At 35.1% G+C, this 22,729-nt stretch overlaps 1 protein-coding gene across 5 annotated transcripts; it reads left to right on the top strand.

The window, feature by feature from the left end:
• The first annotated feature begins 16,737 nt into the window (after window positions 1-16,737).
• On the top strand, window positions 16,738-22,228 carry LOC145014993 (general transcription and DNA repair factor IIH subunit TFB1-3-like). 5 transcript variants are annotated; one of them, XM_078973441.1, is made up of 21 exons: window positions 16,738-16,932; window positions 17,840-17,982; window positions 18,126-18,231; window positions 18,574-18,741; window positions 18,871-18,949; window positions 19,052-19,113; window positions 19,249-19,309; window positions 19,405-19,525; window positions 19,632-19,707; window positions 19,798-19,902; window positions 19,985-20,029; window positions 20,102-20,158; window positions 20,238-20,393; window positions 20,462-20,527; window positions 20,606-20,789; window positions 20,868-21,001; window positions 21,066-21,386; window positions 21,459-21,536; window positions 21,666-21,713; window positions 21,834-21,902; window positions 21,993-22,228. In XM_078973441.1, exons 4-21 carry the CDS (start codon window positions 18,661-18,663, stop codon window positions 22,068-22,070), a joined length of 1,821 nt encoding a protein of 606 aa, XP_078829567.1. In that variant the 5' UTR covers window positions 16,738-16,932; window positions 17,840-17,982; window positions 18,126-18,231; window positions 18,574-18,660; the 3' UTR covers window positions 22,071-22,228. The 5 variants fall into 5 exon arrangements, with proteins under 5 accessions (XP_078829567.1, XP_078829564.1, XP_078829565.1 ...); XM_078973438.1 differs by having other exon boundaries at window positions 17,834-17,982; XM_078973439.1 differs by having other exon boundaries at window positions 17,834-17,982; window positions 18,110-18,231.
• Window positions 22,229-22,729: the final 501 nt, after the last annotated feature.

Below are 22,729 nucleotides of genomic sequence, written 5' to 3'. Positions count from 1 at the left end.
GCGATGGATTCGTCCGTCTCTAAAACTCATGTTTCTAGTAGTGAAATGGTAAAAGAGATTAAAATCTACAAAGTTTCTAACCTTGAAATGTTGATTCTAGATGAAATGAAAGTTTTGATAACTACAAAATGATAGAAGTGAATGGAGTGGAGCTTCACACTACTACATAAATGACTTTTACTCAAACACTTTTCAAAACACGGTGTCACTATTTTGATTAATTGTGTCACTAAAGGTCATTAATGAAATTTACGTAACATTTTAGTCACATATTTACTAAAAAGATGTTTGGAAGATGCAAAAGTTCTTTTCAAAATAACTTTTTGTAAAGAAAAGAGTGGGTTTTAAAAGTCAAGAAAGTGTGAGTTTTTGTAACTTTTGGACTTTTAAAGCTAAATCACACTCAAAAGTCAAAAAATACTACCCAAACACTTTTTAAAAAAAACTTCTGGCTTTTGCTTCCTCAAAAGAACTTTTAGGCTTAAAAAGTAATCTCAAATACCCTTAAGCATTATCACCATTGTAAACCATGTTCAGACATTTAGCAATGGTTTAACATAATAAGTGTGACATATATAGCCAATAGTCACAATTGATAATTGTTACAAAACATCATCAATTGTTACGTTTTTTTTTGTTTGATATCTTCCTTTATGTTGTGATGGTTATTAAATGACACGTAAATACATATAAGGTCACATGAATTCTACTTTTATGCCACAAAATCATAAGGTAGAATTGGTCACAGTTTAATTTATTGATAAGAAAAATGTGTGACTATACGCAACTTATTATCAGGGTTTTATTTTATACAATCATAATATAAAAAGTAATCTTCATAAATAGCCCATGTGGTTTTTAGGAATATGAAGATTAGTCCCTAATTTTTTTTGGTCTCTTGGAAGGGCTATGTGGTTTCAGTTTTTATCGTGGTTAGTGGTGGAGGTTATTATCCCCCCCCCCCCCCCCCCCCCGGCCCTGCTTTTTTGCTTATAAGTAGTATTAAACCACAAGCTTTTATATGTACTAGACCTAAGAATATAAAATTTGGTCTCTGCCGCCTGCTTTTCTGTAAGAACGGTAGTTTTACTCTCCCACCCCACCCCTTTCCCTCCAAAAAAAAATAATTTCATACCATTATCAATTTCTTTTATATTTTTGTTTAAATAATAATACTTAAAAAAATTGAAATATATAACACCCAAACCCCCACTTCAAGCACACATATAGCCAATGTTTTGAAAATTGGACCGGAGATCAATCCGGCCTTCTTACTGGTTCAGGTGTCCTATTGCACTTGTCTCAAAACCGGATGATGTCGTAATTTTATACAAAAGTGAAAAAAAAAAAAAAATTAACTGGTCCGCATGACGAACGGTAAGAACCAAATTCGAGACCAGTTCCCGGTTAAACCCCAAAAGATAGCTAATAGTAACCACCCTTAGTACCGACTCATCACCAGAAACCCAATCTCAGGCCCTCCAATTGCAGAATCGGGTTACAATCGTCACGTAGGGAAACCCTACAAGTTGTTTCATCTAAATCCAACGTTCTGATTCGAGTAAAGGCCCTCTTTGATGTAGTTGAATCCGCCTTCGATTCCCCATTATATATATCGTCGACAATGCCACCGGCAGGGTTCTCGACTCATCATACCAGTTCTTTATCTCTTCTAGTGCTTGTTTTAATCAAATGATCTTGCTTATTGCCGTTAAATATTCCTTTAAATATGATGTCGATCTTTGTGATAATATCAATTTACTTGTTGAATGAGATTGTAGTTCATTTTAAGAATTTTTTGGGTGAAGGTGATGATACAATATTTGAACACCCTGTATTAATATGAAAATCTTAAGTGTTGGATGATTAATTTTATGTTTGACGATGATATTGAATCAAATTTTGAAATTGATTTGGACTTCAAACGATGGCAGAAGAAAATGCAATGTTGACTGCTTTGAAGGTTTTGTATCTAATTTTCAATCCTATATCGAAGGAAGAAAATTGGAGAGGATTATTGGTGATTTAGAGTCACCTCAAGGAGGTGACATGTTTTAAGTGTGGAAAGATTGGGAATTATGCCAATGAGTGCACATTCAACAAGAAGGTGTGTTATGAGTGTAATGAAGAAGGGCATATTTCTAGGGACTGCCCAAAGAAGAAAGAGGTGGCAAGGCCTAATGTTCCGCCAAGTCCAAAAGCAAGAGCATTCCAGATGAATTTGGAAGCAGCAAAGGATGAACCAGATGTCGCTTCAGGTAGCTTTCTTATAAATGGATTGCCTGCCAGTGTATTGTTTGATTCTTGAGCTAATTACTCCTTTATATCACATAAATTTGGTGGAAGACTAGCATTACCTGTAGATAAACTTGATAATGCTCTAGTTGTAGAAGTTACTAGTCGACAACTCATATATATTAGCGATTGAATTAAGAACATCATCATCGACTTGAACGGGAATAAATTCCACGAAGAATTGTTACCTATTGAGTTGAATGGTTTCGACATCGTACTAGGAATGGATTGGCTTAATGAAAACGATGCCGAGATACTATGCAAAAAGAAGATGCTGAGAGTAAACCCACCTGGAAGAGAGTCATTTGTGGTGTACAGGACAAATGTAGAGTAAAATCTGGAATCATTTCCCTGATAAAAGCCAGAAAGTGTATGTCAAAAGGGTGCACATCATACTTTTCATTCATGGTCGATGCAAAGAAGGAGAAGAATCTAGTGGTGTGTGACTATTCGGAAGTCTTTCCTGAAGATCTTCCTAAATTTCCCCCTAATTGACAAGTGGAGTTTCGAATAGACTTGTTATCACGATCGACACTAATAGCAAAAGCACCATACTGGTTAGCACCGATATAGATGAAAGAGCTTATGATGCAACTTCAGGAGTTGTTGGACAACGACTTCATTAGACGTAGTTCATCACCCTGGGGAGGTTTGGTGTTATTCGTGAAGAAGAATGATGAGAGCATGAGAATCCACATATACTATAGAGAGATAAACAAGGCAATGGTAAAGAAAAAGTATCTATTTCCAATGATTGATGACTTATTCGATCAGATGCAAGGTTCGAGCTATTTCTTAAAGATCGATATTAGGTCAGGATCTCATCAGTTGAAGGTGAAAGAGCAGGATATTGAGGTGTACACATTCAGAACAAGATACATACACTATGTGTTCTTGTTTATGTCATTTAGACTAATCAATGCTCCAACAACATTAATTGATATGATGAACAGGGTTTGTAAACCATTCTTTGATAAACATGTAACAGTGTTCATAGATGACATTCTAATTTACTCAATGAGCCAGCAAGAGCATGGAAAGCACTTGCAGAAAGTGTTAGAAGTTTTAAAGAAGTAGAAGTTGTATACAAAGTTCTCCAAATGTGATTTTTGGATTCTAGAAGTCCAGTTCTTGGGTCATGTGGTTAACTAAGAATGGATAATGGTTGATTCAACAAATATTGAAGTTGTGATGAAATGGGAACGACCAAAAATTCCCACCGAGAGTCGAAGCTTTCTGGGATTAGCTGGATTTTACCGAAGGTTTATCCAAGGTTTTTCTTCGATAGCTTCTCCACTGACAACTTTGACTGATAAAGGAGCTACATATACATGGAGTGAGAAAAATGAAGAAGCATTTGAGAAATTAAAGAAGAACTTGTGTGAAGCAATGATTCTTTATTTACTTGACAGAGTTGAAAACTTTGCAGTCTATAGTGATGCATATGAAGTTGGGTTAGGTTGTGTTCTGACCCAAAGAGATAACGCGATAGCATATGCATCTCGGCAATTGAAAGAGCATGAAAAGAACTACCCCAATCATGATTAGGAGTTGGCAGCAATATTATTCACATTAAAGATAAGAGGCATTATCTTTATGGAACGAAGTGCAAACTCCTTATTGATCATAAAAGTATCAAGTATCTCTTTGATCAAAGGGAATTAAATATGAGACAACGGAACTGGCTAGAATTGCTCAGAGGATTATGAATGTGAGATAATTTACCACCCTGGTAAAGCAAATGTTGTGGCTGATTCTCTAAGTCAAAAAGTAAACCTGGAAAGAAGAAGGAAAGGAGCGTTAAGAATAGAAGTTGTCTCAACAATCAAGGAAAGCATCAAGAAAGCTCAGGAAGGTAATTTAGAGAATAATGTTTAGGCAAAATGTTGATATTTCGTACAAATAGTAAAGGATTAAAGGTATTCCAAGATAGGATTTGGGTGCTTAAAATGGGATGAATAATAGATCTTCTGATGGAAGAAGCTCACAAGACCATGTACTCGATTCATCTCGGCAACACTAAGATGTGTAGGGATCTGAAACCTTACTATTGGTTGCTGACGATGAAGACAAATGTTGCAAAGTATGTGGAAGAGTGTGTAACATGTGCAAGAGTTAAAGCATAACATCAGAAACCGTATGGGGGTTTAGAAACTTTACATGTACCTATGGGTAAATGGGAAGACATCACCATAGATTTTTTGACTAAACTGCCCAGGACAAAGAACGGTCATGAAATGATTTGGGTAGTTGTGCATAGTTTCCCAAAGAGTGCACACTTCATAGCAAACAATGAGAGAGGGTCTAAGGATAAGCTTACAAATTCTTACGTGAAGGAGATAGTAAGACTTCACGGTGTACCATTAACAATTGTATCAGATCGTGACAATCGTTTCAGATCAAGATTTTAGAAGAGTCTACAAGAGGAAATGGGTACGAAGTTGGCTTTAAGTACAAACTACCATCCGCAGACTGATGGTCAAAGAGAAATAATAATTCAAACAACGAAAGATATGCTAAGAGTATGTACCCTATAATTTCAAGGTAATTGGGATGAGTATTTACCCTTGATGGAGTTCTCCTACAACAATAGTGACCATTCGAGCATCAAGATTGCACCTTATCAAGACTTGTACGGAAAAAAGTGTTGTACGCCGTCTTCTTGGTTTGAGGCCAGAGAAAAGCAGTTTATGGGCCCCGAAATAGTCTATCATACTGCTGAAAAGTTAAAAGTGATTAGAGAAAGGATGTTAGCAGCTCAAGATCGCCAAAAGAGTTATGTTGACAAAAACTGACAACCAATGACATTTGAAGTGGGAGATTATGTATTACTCAAAGTCTCACCATGGAATGGACTTATATGATTTGGAAAGAGAAGAAATTTGATTCCAAGATTTATTGGACCATTCAAGGTTCTGCAGAGAATTGGGAACCAAGCTTACAAGCTGAAACAACTAAAAGAACTAGATAGTATTCATAACACTTTCCATGTGTGTTATTTGAGGAAGTTCATGGGAGAAGTTCCCGATATAATTCCACTTTTATAGTTAAGGATGGATGAAAATAAGAGGTTAATCGAAGAGCCTGAAGTAATTGTTGACCGTAAGAAAAAGAAGTTGCGATGCAAGATGGTTGAATTAGTTATTGTGCGATGGAAACATACGAATGAGCCGAACCTCACCTAGGAAACAGAGAGTGACATGATGTGTTGCTATCCACATCTATTTGCCGATGCATGATTCCGATACTGAATCATCCTAAGGAGGAGAGAATTGTAACGCTTGCGTTTCTAGATAAACATTAATAATTTGATGTAATAGCTAGGTTCAACAATTGTAACTTATTTTGACGTAATAAAGAGGAATTATTGAGTATTATGTGAATTATGTGATTTTATGTGCATTATACTTGCTATTAACGATATAAAAATTAAGAATAAAATATGCACCAAAAAAATAAAATAATAGATAAACCCAATATCTGTGAAGAAAGTTGAAATGGTCATGACAATACTGGCACGATGATGTGTGACGTAAAAAGTGAGTTTGCGATAAAATAATTTTTATCTTTAACAATCTAAACAAAAGTCGTAGTGTACGTTAAACCGAGAGCGTGTATGTAGAGGACGTCCAAATCTGACTTCGTTAGAGGAATTTATGATTTTTCTAAGATTTGGAATAGTAATATGCAACCCGGAAATCGAATTTTAGACCCATCGATTTTTAGCCAACACAATCTAAACAAGAATCGAATATCTTGTTAATATGAGCTCAACGATATAAAGACAGACGAAAACGGATGTCGGATGAGAAAGTTATGAATTTTTAACGGACTTTATCTATCAAATCCTGTTAAAATAAAACTTTAAAAATAAAGCCAAAATTAGCCGACAGAGTCTAAACAAAAGTTTTAGATCACGTCGCTACCTACACGTGGATATAAAGGGAGTAAAAAACAGAGCTCATATACGGAAGTTACAGAATTTAGAAGTTCATTAAGTTATGGAAGGATGCAAGGGTGACACGTGGCCGAAGCAGGGCCATTCCATTCTCTCCACGGTTTTTGCTTCGGATGATGACATCTGCCCCTCGTACGCATAGTGTAGGGCCTTGTATGCCCAGCATACTGAGTACGCGCAACGTACTTTGAAGCTATGCCCAATGTAGTACGAAGCCTCAGCTTATAAATAGGTGTGAGGATCACCACATATCTTCACACCTTTTCCATTATTTCTCTCTCAATACCCCCAAACTCTCCCTCCCCTTCGCTAGTACATCCTAAGTGCTAGAGGCGAGTCCCGGTGCGCTAGAAGGCTCTGAGAATAAGAGTTTTCGGCTCATAAGTTCTGCCCCCCGCATAGCCCGACTCCTAGCTAAACCCCCTTGTAAGTGAGTTATACGTACCCTACTTTAATTATAACTTATGTTTAAGTTCATTATCTTTATTATAAACCTATAAACAATACATGTGCTAAGTATTATAAGTTATAATACCTTTTAACTACTTGAGGTACGAGGAATTTGGTTCGAAGGGCTACTTGGGTTGTTGGATTTCAGAACGGATTAATTGCTAAAATGGTGTTGTCCTTCGGTGCTTCATGTATGGCCCCTGTCTGCACATAGTAGTTGAAAAGTGTTGTTTAACACTTATAAAATATAAGAAAAACAATATTGCTCGTAAACCTTGAGTTAATTAGTCACAATAAACATTAAAATAAAATCTAGTAATAATGATAGTAGGTTTTGTCAAAGGAAAATAAAATTGTTAGAAATGAAGCGCTGCCCAAGTTTGGAGTCATCACTTTAAAAAGTTAGTGCATAGTTACTTTCATCTTACACATAGATATGAAGTATTTAGTATAAATTACGTGCTATGTGTGCATATTATCTGTGTTCTTGATATCTATGCTGGATGAACAAAATATACATGTTTTACTTGATTTAAACTTTATATATATATATATATATATATATATATATATATATATATATATATATATATATATATATATATATATATATTATAACCATGATTATGATGGTAAAGATGGGTGGATAATATAGATGATGAAATAAAATGATGAGAGGTCTCGATGTGTAAGTTGATTCGGTTATCTAGCGGAGTATAGATGACGACCACGGATTATTTTAGACTGTTTAGTGGAATGCTAGTAGACTCACAACCTGCAGGTGTTTGTGACATACCCAAAATCACGGTCAGAAAAGACAGGTTTAATTTATGCTTTTAAAATAAGAGTAAATGTCATTGTGACCCAACAAACTAACACATTCTGTTTTAAAAGGTCCCTTATCTTATTTTTTTGCATTACAAGGGTGTATACTTGATTTTTATGTTTTAAAATGTCCTTATTTTTGAATTTCTTAACTTGTTACCGGTAAGAAGTCCAGTCAGCAAGTTTAATATCCATTTCTTTAAATGATTTCACCACCACCATCTATAACCACTGAAGCCACTATTTACAACCACTTGAAGCTAACAACTACTAGAAGATAATAACGACGAAGAAAACACTAATGGTAGCACAAACATTGCAACTTGGTAATTACAACTATTCGGAATCAATCTGCATCAAAATTCTAAATCATAAATGATTATATGGGAAGGATGTGAAAGATTTGTAGTGGAATCAATCTACATCTACATGAAAGATTTCGGGTCACCACCACCACCACCATCAGACACCTACCTCTCCCACCACCATCCACCAATCACTGTCAACACATATTGAAAATCTAATAAACCCATAACATCAAAAAGCCTAGAAAAAAAAATTCAGATCATCTGCAATCAAACATTAATCCAAACCACCACCGCCTCTTACAAAAATCAAACCAATGAATTAGAAGTGAAGGGGTGAAACAAAAACCAATTTTTCAATACTTGTCCCATGAACATGAATAGGTTCTTAGCGACCAACGTTTGTGGCAGATTAACAACCATCTTCACCATCGTTTGTAGCGGATCAAAAACCATCGCTGCTGCCTGTGGCATGGCAGATCAACAACCAACATCGCCGTCATTTCCGTATGTGGTGGATCACAACCATCGTCGTCTTCGTTTTGTAGCGAATCAACAACTATGACCGTCGTCTGTGGCAAATTAACAAGCATCGCCGCCATCATTTTCGTCATTCAGATCCGGTAAAACTAGGGCTACAACTGAAATCTTTCCCGAATCATAAACGATTATTTGTAATGGTTGCATAATCAATGGTATTGATTTTTCGGTGATAAGTTGGTCCGGGGCAGAAGCATATTAGTTGTGGTGGGGGTTTGGTGGTTAAGGAGAGTGCCGAATATGAAGGTGAATAGAGGAGTATAGTAAACATAAATGATGGTTAAATTTTGAAGTGATTTACATTGTGGGTCCTAATGTAAGGCAAAGGGAATCCACGGTGGAATAAGTAAGCCATATTATTTGATATTATTTATATTTGGCATGAGAAACCGGTAGTAGGAGGTAAGTTACCTAGATTAACAGGTTAATATCAAGTTTACACCCCTCAAATGCAAAAAAAAAAAAAAAGAAATCGATCAAGGACCTTTTAAAACAAAAGGTGTTAGTTTGTTGGGTCATAGTGACATTTTCCCTTAAAATAATTTCAGAGTAATCCTTTGATTAAAAGAGTTGCGGAATTTGTTCCTAAAACAAAATATGATAAAAATAGATTTACCAAAGCTTTTCTTAAAGAAATGTATTTTCATTATATAACAAAACTCGGGATGTCATGTTCCGATAAACAAACCAAAAGCATAAACATTACAAAATAGACCTTACAACAGTTAAATATACCAACACATCTATAATCCAAAATTAATCTTGACAAGTCATCCAACTTATGCTCTGGCGCTTCTACCTGTAATACAAAGAAAATTGAGTGGGTCAGACTTGGGAGTCTGGTGAGCATATAGGGTTTTCAACCCACAATAAATAATTAAATTGATTTTCATCAAACAATAACCCAATTACCCATTCCCGTTATTCTCACTTTACGTCCCTAGAACAACTAACACAAGGGACCTAGTCTAAGAATATTTCATCGGGGCGACAAAACATGCTTCGGGGGTTTCCAGCAATATATGTCAAATAAGGCAACCATGAGGGGGATGGAGTACAGCAAATCAGCACCCAAGTTCATTAACACCTACAGGTGGCGAGCCTCCTAACGTTCCATAGGGTTGTCTAGGAAAGTCTGTGGTCATCATCTAAACTCCGCTAGATGACTAAATCAAAAACATTGAGGCCTCTCATCTTTTTATCACACGACCACTATCTACCCAACATTTTAGTATATAAAATATACATTTTTATACATGGTTTTAAAACCTGTATAGTAAGTTCATTCAAAACACATTCCAGATAAAAGATGAGACACATAAACATAACACATATTTCATGGAGAATAAATTATATCTATGAGACTAGAAGATAACATCGATACACTCACACAACACATATACATAGTACGTTAAATCGATACTTGTATAAAATCGTGCATTTGAAAGAAATTATGTACCCCCTTCAAATCAACACCAATATATAAACACACAACACGTACTTCATAGTAAATACTTAGTATTTATGTATTAGAAGAAAGTAACTACACACTCACTTGATCAAAAGATGATCGGACATCACTACAACTTATAATGGTAGTATCCTTCGGTGAAACCGGGTGATCTCCACAAAAATCGGGCTTCTTGCGGGCAGAGTTTTGGTTCAAAAACTCTACTTCTTGGGATTTTCGGGCTTCGGGACTTACTTCGGGGCTCGGGAATGATACCGGGGCTTCGGGATATTTGTCGCACAAAAAACGAGGTAAAACGGGAGAAGAGAAAATGAGTAAAAAGGTCGGCTGCCCTTGCACCCTTTATATAGGGGCTGGAACCTCACGTTACGCTGGGTGTAATGCTCAGCTACGCGGGCGTAACCCGGATAAGTCCGGTGACTCCCCCCCCCCCCCCCCCTTTGGATAACATCCGAATTTATATTTAAATTTAATATTTTAATTATTTAATAAACTTCAAAAATTCATATCTTCCTCATACAAACTCCATTTTTGATGTTCTTTATATTCACACGTAGGTGAGACTATGCTCTACAACTTTCGTTTACACTCCATCGGCTAATTTTGAATTTATTTTTAGTAGGTCGGGACAGAAAACTCCGTTATAAATTCATAATTTCTTCATCTGACGTCCGTTTTCGTCTGTCTTTTTATCGTTGCAATAATAATGAAGAGATCTTCGATTCTCGTTTAGATTGCTTCGGCTAGAAATCACACGATCTCATATTCGAGTTTCGAGCTGCACACTACTAAGCTGAAACTTTGAAAATTCATAACTTCCTCATACGAAGTCATATTTGGGTGTTCTTTTTATGCACGCTCCTGGTTTAATGAACTCTACGACTTTTGTTTAGATCACTAAGGCTAAATATTGCTCTATCGTAAATTCACATTTTACGTCATTCAACGTCATGTCGGTTGTGTCATAACTTCTTCGTTATAACTCGGATTTCAGTGTTCTTTATATCTCCGTAATCCTTGTTTCAACCACTACAACTTAATGTAAAGATATCAGACTTATCTCACACTTTAATTTTGATGCTTATTTTATTCTTAATTCATTAATTTATAACAATTAAGAAAATAAACACATAAATCGCATAATACTCAAATATTTCATCCCCGCTACTTCAAAAATAGTTACAAAGGTTAACCTAAACTATTACATAAACAATAATGTCTAGCCTGGAAACGCGGACGTTACAATATTGTCAATCTCGATGATAATCCTTAGGCTAGGTCTCTTGAATTAGATGCTTTATGGACAGAAAGTGGGGTAATGGAAACAGGTAATCGGGTTGATTAATTTGATGAAATTAATAAACTTAATTATTGTGGGTTGAAACCATATGTTCTCATTAGGATACCAAGCCTGACCCACTTAGTTTTTTTGTATTAGAGGTGGTGGCACAAGAGTATAGATGCGATGATCAGATGGGAGATTATGTATTATAGTCCAGTAGTAATATATAAATGTTGTAAGGCTTATGTTGTTTCTGTTTATGCTTTTGATATGTATTAACAATGACATCTCGAAGTTTTAACATAATGAAAATACATTTCTTCATAAATGTTTTGATAAAATCTTCTTTATCATATTTTTGGGAACAAATTCCGCAACCTTTTTCTTCAAAAGGTAATCTGATTTTTATATAAAGAATAAATAAAATCGGTCTTTTCTGGCCGTGAAATTGGGGATGTCACACGTAATCCTCATTCTTACTCCAAAAAGTTATATGCCGGTTCTAATATCGTAATTAAACGTTTAAAAAACTGAATACATAAAATTTCTTATATCTAGGTCGACAACAAAACTTAAATCTAATTAATAAATAGCAATTTAGGTAGCCAAAAGCATGTTACAAATCGTTTAGCACATAAAATCAAATTATGTATCTTATCCCAAAGTAAGCTAGTACTTGTGTTAATTCAGGTGTACTACCTAACATAATATGGACACACACCTTAAGATCATTGTTTAGCATTCCAAGTTTAAGTCTAAAAATTCCCTAAAATTCCTAATTCACTTAAAATAATGCTCTGATGCCATTTGAAACATCTCCATTTTTACTTCTAGAAAAGACCGATTTGTTTATGCTTATTAAATCAGAGTATTGTTTTAAAAATATCAATTATGCGAAATTTGTCACAAAAACATGATAATGATATTATCAAAGCATTTTTAGAAAATGTGTATTATTTATAAAGCTTGGGATATCATTGTCAATAAAGGAACATGAGCATAAACAGAGACCTACAATGTCTCGGTATTCTATCGGTCCACATTTCTTTGAATTTCTCATACATCATTATTCGTGTATATTTATTTAATAACATGAATTCAAATAAATTGAGTGGATCAGGTTGAAAAACCTGGTGAGTACATAGGGTTTTCAACCCACAATAATGTATTTAATATGTTTAATTATCAAACATTTAATCCAATTACCCATACTCATTTTATTCTTTATTTTTCACAAAGATTTATCCTAAGGGTCATCTCCTAGATCGCATTTACCTATCATCTCCTACATTGCATTTCCTTATATGTTTGTTGCTAAGAATTTTTCCTAAGGATCATCATCTACATCTCAAAGACAATATTGTTTCGAGGATTACTCCCCCAATACGTGTCCAGTAAGTGTTGAGTGTTAGAGTATCATTGCATGAATATGTAGTTTCGACATCGCTTGAACTCATAATTTATCACCTACAGGTAACGAACTTTTTGAGTTGACACAACACAAAATATTAATTAAATGAGTCAGATTAAGGTCAAACTCTTTCAACTCTCTCTCAAACTATATATTGTTTTGACATGTCATGAACCCAACACTGCATGTTATAATTGCTCTCTCTCATTTCTCGATCTCACCATAGCTTGTAGCCATTGGTTGACACCCCCCCCCCCCTAAAAAAAAAAAAAAAAAAAAAAAACAATGTGGGGCAAACATATAATACAAATCCCATCTTATATATTCCACAACTTTTTGTTTTTCCTTTTGTCGATAATAATTTTATTCAAAATCGCAACTAACAATCAATATACTATATTTTCATGAAATGATCAAGAAAACCGCAAATTTAAATTATCCTAAAACTTTTAAAGCAAATAAATAAATAATGATTTGCTCATATATAGTCTAAATTGATTAGAGTGTATAAATATCCAATAAATTAATTAACAACCATAAATATACATATGTGTATAATATGTAGTTTAAGTTTGGTAAAATCCATTCATTTATACTCTTAATATGTGAAGGACTTATTGAGTGTAGTAAATGGCATATGCATGGTTTGAAACTGATAAATTTGTATGTTTTCCATTCTTACACTTCAAAAAAGTTTGTTTGTTTTTTTTTCAAACATTTGTAGGAATCATGGCTTATAAATAAAGAATTGTCATTCTCAGTTCCATTCCAAGTCTTGGTTTGGACAAATTGTAAAAAAACTTGAGTTTGGAAAAATTGTAAAAAAACTGAGAGAACTTCAAAAAATTCTGATTTGGTTTTTATTGGATAAAACCATGAAAATCGTGAGTAGTCATCAACAAATAAAACATAGTAACGATAACCATCGTTTGAAGCAACAGGAGCGAGTCCTCATAAATCACAATGCACCAAATCAAGGACATTAAGTGAGCGTTTCACATTTAATTTGAAGGGTAAACGATGTTGTTTTGAAAGCTCACAAGATGAACAAATGTTTGGTCTAGGTAAAATAGATGTAAAATGTAAGCACCCATGTTTATTTAAAAGACAGAGAACATCATGGTTTACATGTCCAAGGCGTTTATGCCATAATTCAAAAGAAGCTTTCGAAGAAGAAATAATAGTAGCTGCTAGTGCTTGAAAATCGGGGCTCAAAATATATAATCCATCCTTATGCGTCACTTTTTCTAGAATATCCTTGGTGATTGAGTCCTGAATAACGAAATAAGATTGAGAGAACAAGAAATCAACCGGGTAATCGTTAGTGAGTTTGCTAACAGATAGTAGTTTATTCTTGATATTAGGTACAATAAGGACATCTTTTAATTTCAAATGAGGGTTAACCGATAGTGTACCAGTATGAGAGATGGGAAGGACATTGCCATTGCCAAAGTAAACTTGCTCATTTCGTGGATAAGGAGTAAATGAATCAACATGAGCTGGTGATGGCGCCATATGAGCGGTGGCACCGGAGTCAACATACCAATCCGGTGTCGTCTCATTGATCTTACAATCAGCATGAAAAGCCTGTGCAAGATTTGCAGCGGAATATGAAGATTGTTTGGCATAAGTTGCTAAGTCGGGACAAGCACTTGCATACTGTTCGTTTTGACGACATAATTGACAGTAGGGTGATCTTCGACCTCGGCCACGTGAAGAGATAGCCCCTCGAGAATAAGATCGACCATTAGTGAAACTGTTAGAACGTCCTCTGCCACGAGAGGATTGCTGCCTAGAAGACTAATGTTGGGCCGAAAAGGCAACAGGAGATGTTTGAGAGCCATGTAAAAAGAAACAAACAACTCATGGCCTTCGGCCTGAGCAAGCAAATCACGAAAAGGGGGACGAGGTTGCACAACCCTGTGTGCCGTAGAAAACGTCTCAAAAGTCGGTCCTAAGCCAAAAAGAAACCAGTGACTTTTGACAATGTCAGATACAGGTTGTCCGATAGCAGCAAGCTTGTCACATATAGCTTTAAATTGTTTCCCGTAATCAGAAACGGAGAGATTTCCCTTCTTTAACTGACGTAAGGAATCTTTTAGATTTTGAGAGCGTTCCATGGAATCATGGCTATAAGCCGATTCTAGGGCTTTCCAAACTTCATGAGAGGTTGTAAGATTTAAAACTTCTGCCATAGCTTCCTCTGTGAGAGATGATTGGAGGAGAAAAAGAATTTTTTTGTCTGTATCAAACCATGAGGAATATTCTGGGTTTAAAGTAGATTTACCTTCTGCAATGATAGTTTTAGCTGGAGCAGGATGAGACCCATCAACAAAACGCATCCAATTTTGATGAAGAAGCAGCATTGCTATCTGATTTCGCCATAAGAGGAAATTGGCAGATGAGAGCTTTATCGTGAGCATATGCAGTAGAGTATTTATGGGGAGAGGGGAGTCTTGTGAAGTCGATGAACCAGGCATGATAGAAGAAGAAGAAGTTGTATTGAGGGGAGATAGGGAAGCAAAAGAAGGATCGATGATGACTGTCTGAGAAGAGAAGGGCAAAAGAAAGAATTTTAGGGTTTGCAATTAGAAGAGGTGATATTCTGGCTGATACCATGAGAGGTAAAATAAAATTTACCACACTTTCATTTAACATTGAACAAACAATATATAGTACAGAGTACAACATAAATTAAGGAATATACAAGGAAAGTGAATAATGGGTGAACAAATCAAAGATTATGATTTAGAGTGATTTGTGGTAATATTATCTCTGATAGTATTGCTCATTAGGCTCGCAAACTTAATGTTACTATTTTGATATGTACTCGGAGATGAGGATTTCAACTAGGATTATACTTGAATATTCTAGAAGGCCCATGATTCACCTTTTACCTTTGTAAATGATATGTACTTCAATACTTGAATACTTTCGTACTCAACACTTTTAATAAAATTGATGTTTTATGTTTTAGGACCGAATTCTGCACTAATGTTTTCTAAAACATTTAAAAGATTTCAAAAGATTATCACATTTCTACTAGCCTGTATGAGGAGTGTTACATAATTGACCAAAGAGGATCGAGACGTATTCTTAAAAGGATAAAAGTTTCAGGAAGTATGTGTTGAAGAGGGAATGATACAAAGAAAAAAAGGGAGAAGCTAGGTAAGACCAGAAGGAGAAAGGAGGGAGAAAGGGGAACATCCATGCATTGTATGTTCAATAACGAAGTTGGGAAGGATTGGACACGAGAACAACATGATAAATCCCATACACCAAGAATAAATTGAAAACATTTCAAGCATAAATGTACGTAAAAGATTTTAACATTAAAAATTAAGTTTCAAAACTCTCGTCTCAACACTTATAAAACCATCGTAAAATAGACAGTGAAAGATTTGTCATTTATTAACTTACCTTAGCACAAGAAATGATTTAGGGTTTGAGATGTGGCTAATAAAAGTACCATGTATGATAAAACTATTATTAAGAATCGGTGATTACATACGAGAAAAAGAACTTGAGGGGTGATTAATCGTCCAATTAACTATTTACTCAAACCATCGACTATTATATATAGTAACTCACAAACACTCTTTATGTGTGGGTGCTTTTCCAACCTAAGAAAATTAGTTTGAAAGCAAATAACATATCACAAATCCCATACAAAATCCTTGATCGTAGCATTTGATACTGTATCATTGAATTGTTGCATACATAAACTCTTGTTTTCTCATCTTTATTGTTGTTATTGCTCTTGTTTCCACATAAATGGCTCATTTTTCATCACTTGAACCAAAAGCCCTAATCATTAAGGGTAGGGCGCTTAAAAATATCCGTATCCGGAAAACCCGATCCAAAAACCGAAACCGATTCGAAAATATCCGAAAAACCGGATACCCGATTTTTCAGATATCCGAAATTCAGATATCCGGTTTTCCGGATACGGATTCTGATATTGATAATGAGGATTTTCGGGTTTTCGGATAATCCGAAATCCGAAGTATATATACGAATTTGATATTTTTATTGTTTTAAATAGGATAAATAATAATAATAAGGATTATCATAAAAAGTAAAAATAAAACTCAAAAATTAAAAAAGGGTCGATGGGGTTATCTGGTTATAAAAGAAAGTTATTACGTTTTAAGGTTTAGGAGGTGTTTGTTTGGTTTCGTAATCATCTCATAAATTTTTAGCCTCTTAATCACAAGGAGTCTGGATGAAAGATTTTCCAAAGAATGCCCTTACCCTAAAATCGTCCGCATCTTTTTTTCTTCCTTCTTCTACTCCAGCGAACAACAAAACAGTCCCTCCACCGATTTCAGCTTGCAATTGGACGTTATACAGCGCCGATTCGCCTCCACCTGCGCCGCCTCATCCCCTTCGCTGGTACGTTTCCAACTTCACTGGAGCGATTTTTTTTTCTTCCTTATTCACTGAAGCGATTTTTAAATTTTTTTCTCTCTTAAATTTGTTTCTGGAAACGAAATCAACAATGTGTTGTGTTATTTTCATGTTCTTGCTGTCTTGCTATGTTGGCTGATCAATTTGTTTTTGGCTGAATAAAAAAATTACATCTGTTATCCTTGACCTAACAATAAAACATCGTCCGTTTCTTTTTTATTCTTCTCCTTCCTACATATCGACCACTCCTCCTCTTCTTCATCCCCGTCGACCGCTTCCCTGCCAGCCACCGGCTTCACCGCCGCCTCTCCCTGCCAGCCTCAAGCAGCGTTGCTCCATCTCTGACTTCGTCGCCTCCCCCTCGCGTCCTCCCCTTCGTCGGTAGGTTTTTTAATTTGTTTTTTTTTGCTCCAAATCGGTGTTTCAATCATGTTCTTGCAGCTCGGTTTCTATGAAATTGGTGTTTTAATCGTGTTCCATCAACTCTATCTATGTTCCTTCTACTCGGTTTTTATGAGATTTTGGTGTTTTTGACAAATTCTTAGTCAACACCAGTGTAATTTTTGTTGGGTGTTTTTGACAGATTCCATTTTATTTTTTTGGGTGTTCTTGGTACGTTCAGATTGCTTGTGATCAGGTTGATGAACAAAGCTTGGTGTTTTTGACAGATTCCATTTTTGTGAAATCCAATTTTATGATCAAGTTATATCTACTTTTAATATTTTATTCATAGTTTGAACTATCAAATTGATAAATTTAGATGTTGTATGATATGTAATTGAATGTTGTATGATGTATATTTGGTATGCAAAATATAGTTTAGAGGGTTAAAATTGTTAAGAGATAGACATTCAGATGTCTAACCAAACATCAATTTATTGTTCAGATACAGATTCATAAAGAGCCTCTATATCATCCAGACATCTGCACCGTTCAGATATGAATCGATGACTCTAGTGTTGATGTATTGATGGTCTTAGTTGTGTAGTAGAGTTTAAAGTGAAGATGGGACAAGAGTATCAGTCTCAGAGAAGGGTATTTCTGTTAAGAAAGATTAATACCAACCTATATGGAACAGCTCTTATCAAAAGCCCTTGTTTCATTACTCAAATTTTGACATTCTCTGTTAGTGCCATTTATTTTGCGATTCTTGTTTGAGCAGGTGTGTGATTTTGCAGATGTCTCAAGGGGAAAAGCACAAAGCTTGCAGTTGATATCAAAATAGTTTTTTTTTGCATCAGTAGGCATAAGGGAAGAGGATTTTTATAGAGAAGCCGGTTCATGGTATGCATCTGTCACATTTCCTTTATTCTTTTTATAAAGCACAATATTTCACACTTTTAGAAAAGTTTATTGTTGGCAAGTATCCAAGTGCAGCAGCATAAAACAATTGTTTAGAAAGGTGAGCTTTTATAGTTGCTATGTGTGCTCAGTAATTACTATGAATAATTAATAAAATGTCAAAAGATGTCTAAACTTAAAGTGGCTTTTATAGTTGATATTTTCCATGTTTTGTTAAAGAGAAATAATTCGTTCAGCAAAAAATGGTTCATAAGGTTAAAATGGTAACATTTATCCTTGAGCACATCCATTCATCAATCATACCAAACAACATGAATCTTTCAGGCCTCTTAGCCATTCAGCGCTAAATCATTCAGCGAATACGAAACAGCCCCTAAGTTATTTAGCATCAAGAAAATCATCTTCTGAAGCATGATGGAGACGCAGGTTGTTAAACGTGCGAAATACAAATCTTCTGTCAAAGACCCTGGTGTTCGTGGGACATTGAAAATGGTGAAGTTTTCTTAAACCCAATTATTTTGGATTCTTATAAGTTTTCTTACTTTGTTAATGTAATTATTGTTGATATATTGGATGAGGTGTAGGATTTGGTTTCCTTACTAATGAATAGTCAATCTGCAGACAAGGGAGAGGTTTGTTTTTATGCCTAATGATCCATCATCCTCCATCAGGCTTAATGTAGAATTCAGACTTATAAAAGGCAAGTAAAATTACCTTATGAATGTTTGTCTATTTTACTTTCATCCATGCATCAATGATGTTGTTGATTGCTTTCCATCTGTTTCTTTGTCTTTTTTTTAAGGACACAAATCCAGCAAGGAGGGTTCCAACAGGCCTGCCTTACTTAATCTCACTCAAGATCAGGTTTCTTTTTCTTCCATTTTTCAATTCTTTTGTAACTGTATATCAATCATGTTTCAGGCTTTCAACAACTGTAACATATCTGTCTATAACATTTGATGTTTCATCCAAGAAAGCTTTCAATGATTCCATTTCCAGGGTAATTACATCTTTGAGTTTGAAAATTTCTCAGACAGGGAACTTTGTCGAGACTTTGTAGGTAATGAATGCCATTTGGTGCTTCTGTTATGTTCTTATTCTCTTGTTGATTCTTTGTTACTTATATATGACATGACTTGACATGATTGAACACAGCTAAAGCTATTACATTTTATGGGGAAGGTGGCTCTGAAAAAGCTGTTCCACTTCCACACAAAGATGAACAACTTAGCTCAGCAGAAATGGAACGTAGGATTAAGCTGCTGCAAGAGGACAGGTAGCTAACAATAACATTCATCATCTATTGAGATTTGAGATAGTTTATGTGTTTGAGATAATAACATGAACATTATTTATGTGGATAAACTGTTTGTGTACTGTAGTGAGCTGCAGAAGCTTCATAAGCAGTTTGTGATAAGAGGTGTGTTGTCAGAGACTGAATTTTGGGCTACAAGAAAGGTTAGTAGTTGCTTGCTTAATGAAACCTGTATGATTTTGTTTATATATGTAACAGGGAAATTTTTATGTATGTTTACCAATGAAGTGCAGAAGTTGCTAGATGTGAATAATACAAGTAGCAGTAGAAAAGCAAAACAAAGAGTGGGGTTGAAAAGTGACATGATTTTCAATGTCAAACCTTCATCTGATGGTCAGGTATGTATCTCTCCACTCCATTCAAAACTCATATGTCCACTTTTTGCATCTTTTTGATTTTGGAGCCTTGTTTTTGTTTCAGTCGAACAAAGTTACATTTAACTTGACACCAGAGATGATTCACCAGGTATGTATCTATCTTTGATGATGGTTTTTTTTCTTTATTATTAATACATGAAAATGAAAATGTTTTTCCCAGATTTTTGCTGAAAAACCAGCAGTGAGGCAGGCATATCTAAATTTTGTACCCAACAAGGTAAGGAGTAAAGAGAATGAATATGAATTATGAACCTGCTTTGTAATTCTAATTTCTAAGCATATTGATTGATTGTTAGATGACAGAGAAAGATTTTTGGACAAAATACTGGAGAGCACAATACCTTCACAGCACCAGAAATATTGTTGCTGCTGCTGCAGAGGCTGCAGAAGATGAGGAGCTTGCAGTTTTCTTAAGGCAAGATGCTATTCTGGCTAGTGAAATTAAGCACAAGGTATTATAACCAACTTTCAACATTCTGTTTTTCAGATCACATCACAATGTAACTTGAAATACATACAGATTAGGAAGGTAGATCCAACTCTGGACATGGAGGCCGATGAAGGAGATGATTACACACATATTCCAGTAAGAAACAGAGTTGGATTTTTTTGTTTTTTTCTTTAGTAATGTATGTATGTATGTAAATTGAGATTGAATTGATAGGGTCATGGGCTAGCTACTGAAAGTGGGAAGGATGAGCTGGAAGCACAATATGAGCCATTCAAAAGATCTTTCCTACAAGACATCAACAGACATGCTGCAGTTGTTCTTGAAGGAAGAACTGTAGATTTTGAGACTGAAGGGGATACAAGATCTGTAGCTCAAGCTCTTGCTACTTGTAAACGTGGTCAGTATACAGTATACAGTATACAATATTTATTTATTTTTTTGTTCAGAAAAATTAATCTGGTGTTAAATGAAACAGTTGAGTTAGCTAAAGAAGCCTCTTCTGATGGGAATTTGGTGCATCAAGAACGGTTGGATCGGATAACACGGATGGCTGAGATTGAGGATCTACAAGCACCACGTGATCCTCCTGTTGCACCACTATCTATAAAGGTCTGAATGGATCTTGTTTGATGTTTGTTTGTTTGTTGTGACTGATTTAAAAAAAAAAAAACAGGATCCTCGGGATTACTTTGATTCTCAACAACAAGTTGTGGGAGTGGGAATGGGAATGGGTGATGAGTTAGGTGGGGGAGGAAGACAGTTTAAATCAAGGATGAAGACCTCTGAGACGTATGCTTCTTTGAGGGGTTTTATATCTGAAATCAGAAGCCTAGGTTTGACTGATCCTGTTGTTAGACCTGAAGCTGCTGTGAAGGTGTTGAATGGGTTGACCCAGACTATATCAAGCTCCAAATATCAACGTGGGTTTGGTAAAAACCCACATGACAGCATATTGGATACCTTGCCAACTGTCACAAAAGATGAGCTTTTGCTTGTGAGTTTTATATAATATAACTCTAAGAAAGGTAGGTTTTTATTAACTTTTTATATTTATATTCAATTCCAGCATTGGACGTCTATTCAGGAATTGTTAAAGCATTTCTGGTCCTCATATCCAATCACAACTTCATATCTTTATACAAAGGTAATAATTTCATTTCAAAAAAACCTATTTGGTGAATCAATTCACTAAGCCACAAATCTATATATATCTTTTGTTGGTTTGGTTTTTATTTATTTGGATTTTTCCTTCATCCTGTTATTTGTAATGTAGGTGAGCCGGCTCAAGGATGCCATGTCACAAATCTACCCAAAGTTACAGGTATCTTTTCTTTTCTTTGGTCAATCAAGGAGTTAACTGTATCATTATCATTATCATGTGAAGAATTATGTTTGTAACTTTGTATATTCTACTGAAAGAAGTTTAATAATTTCCTTCCAGGAGATTAAAGAATCCGTGCAGTCAGATTCAAGGCATCAAGTTTCCCTCCTTGTTCAACCAATGTTACAGGTGTGCTTAATATTTATTATTCATTTTCTTTTGTTTTGTTGTACATTCTTATTCTTGTTATTATTATTCTTTTATTGTTTGTTGGTGCAGGCTTTAGATGCTGCTTTTGCACACTATGATGCAGTAGATCAACGCAAGAGATCTTCTGCAAATGGTTACAATGTCTAATCATCACTTATTTTCTTACTTATTCATCATCATTGATTTGCATACTGTACATTCAACAAAATTTTCATGTGAGACCCACCTTGCTTGCTTGCTTGTTTGGTCTTAAAAAAGACTTTTTTCCGATATAATATGATGAAATATCACTTGTCAAATGTCAATCAGTTTTTTAAAGACATCAATCACCAAATAAATCATCAAAACTAGATTAGGGCATGCAAGCTTTCTAGGTTGTCGTTTCTATATTTTCATAATGATTTCATCAACACTTTAGGGCATCCTCAAAATATGGTTTCACATGCCACTATCTAATTACAACCAAACTTTGCTCGATGGATACAAAACATCCACATTTTAGCAACTAATCTTAGGTGCTGTTTGTTTTTCCGAAGTGAAACTGTCTCATGTCTGCGGATCACTTCTATAGACTTTTGCAGCAGAAGAGGTGGATCAAATGACTGCAGACTGCAATGAGAAACGTTTTTGTTTTTTTAATATCCGCAGGCTACTGCATATATTAAAAAATTTAAAATAAAGTGATTTAATAAACCACAAATAGTCTTTTAATATCAAAAATTTAATAATTGTAATCTTAAAACATTGAAATAAGATTCAAATAACCAAATTAGTCTTAAAATAACATTTTAAAATAAAATTCATAC

This window comes from Lactuca saligna, chromosome 9, assembly GCF_052625555.1.
Source record: "Lactuca saligna cultivar CGN05327 chromosome 9, ASM5262555v1, whole genome shotgun sequence".
Classification (NCBI taxonomy): Eukaryota; Viridiplantae; Streptophyta; class Magnoliopsida; order Asterales; family Asteraceae; genus Lactuca; species Lactuca saligna.
This window is presented reverse-complemented; position numbering and strand designations above follow the sequence as displayed.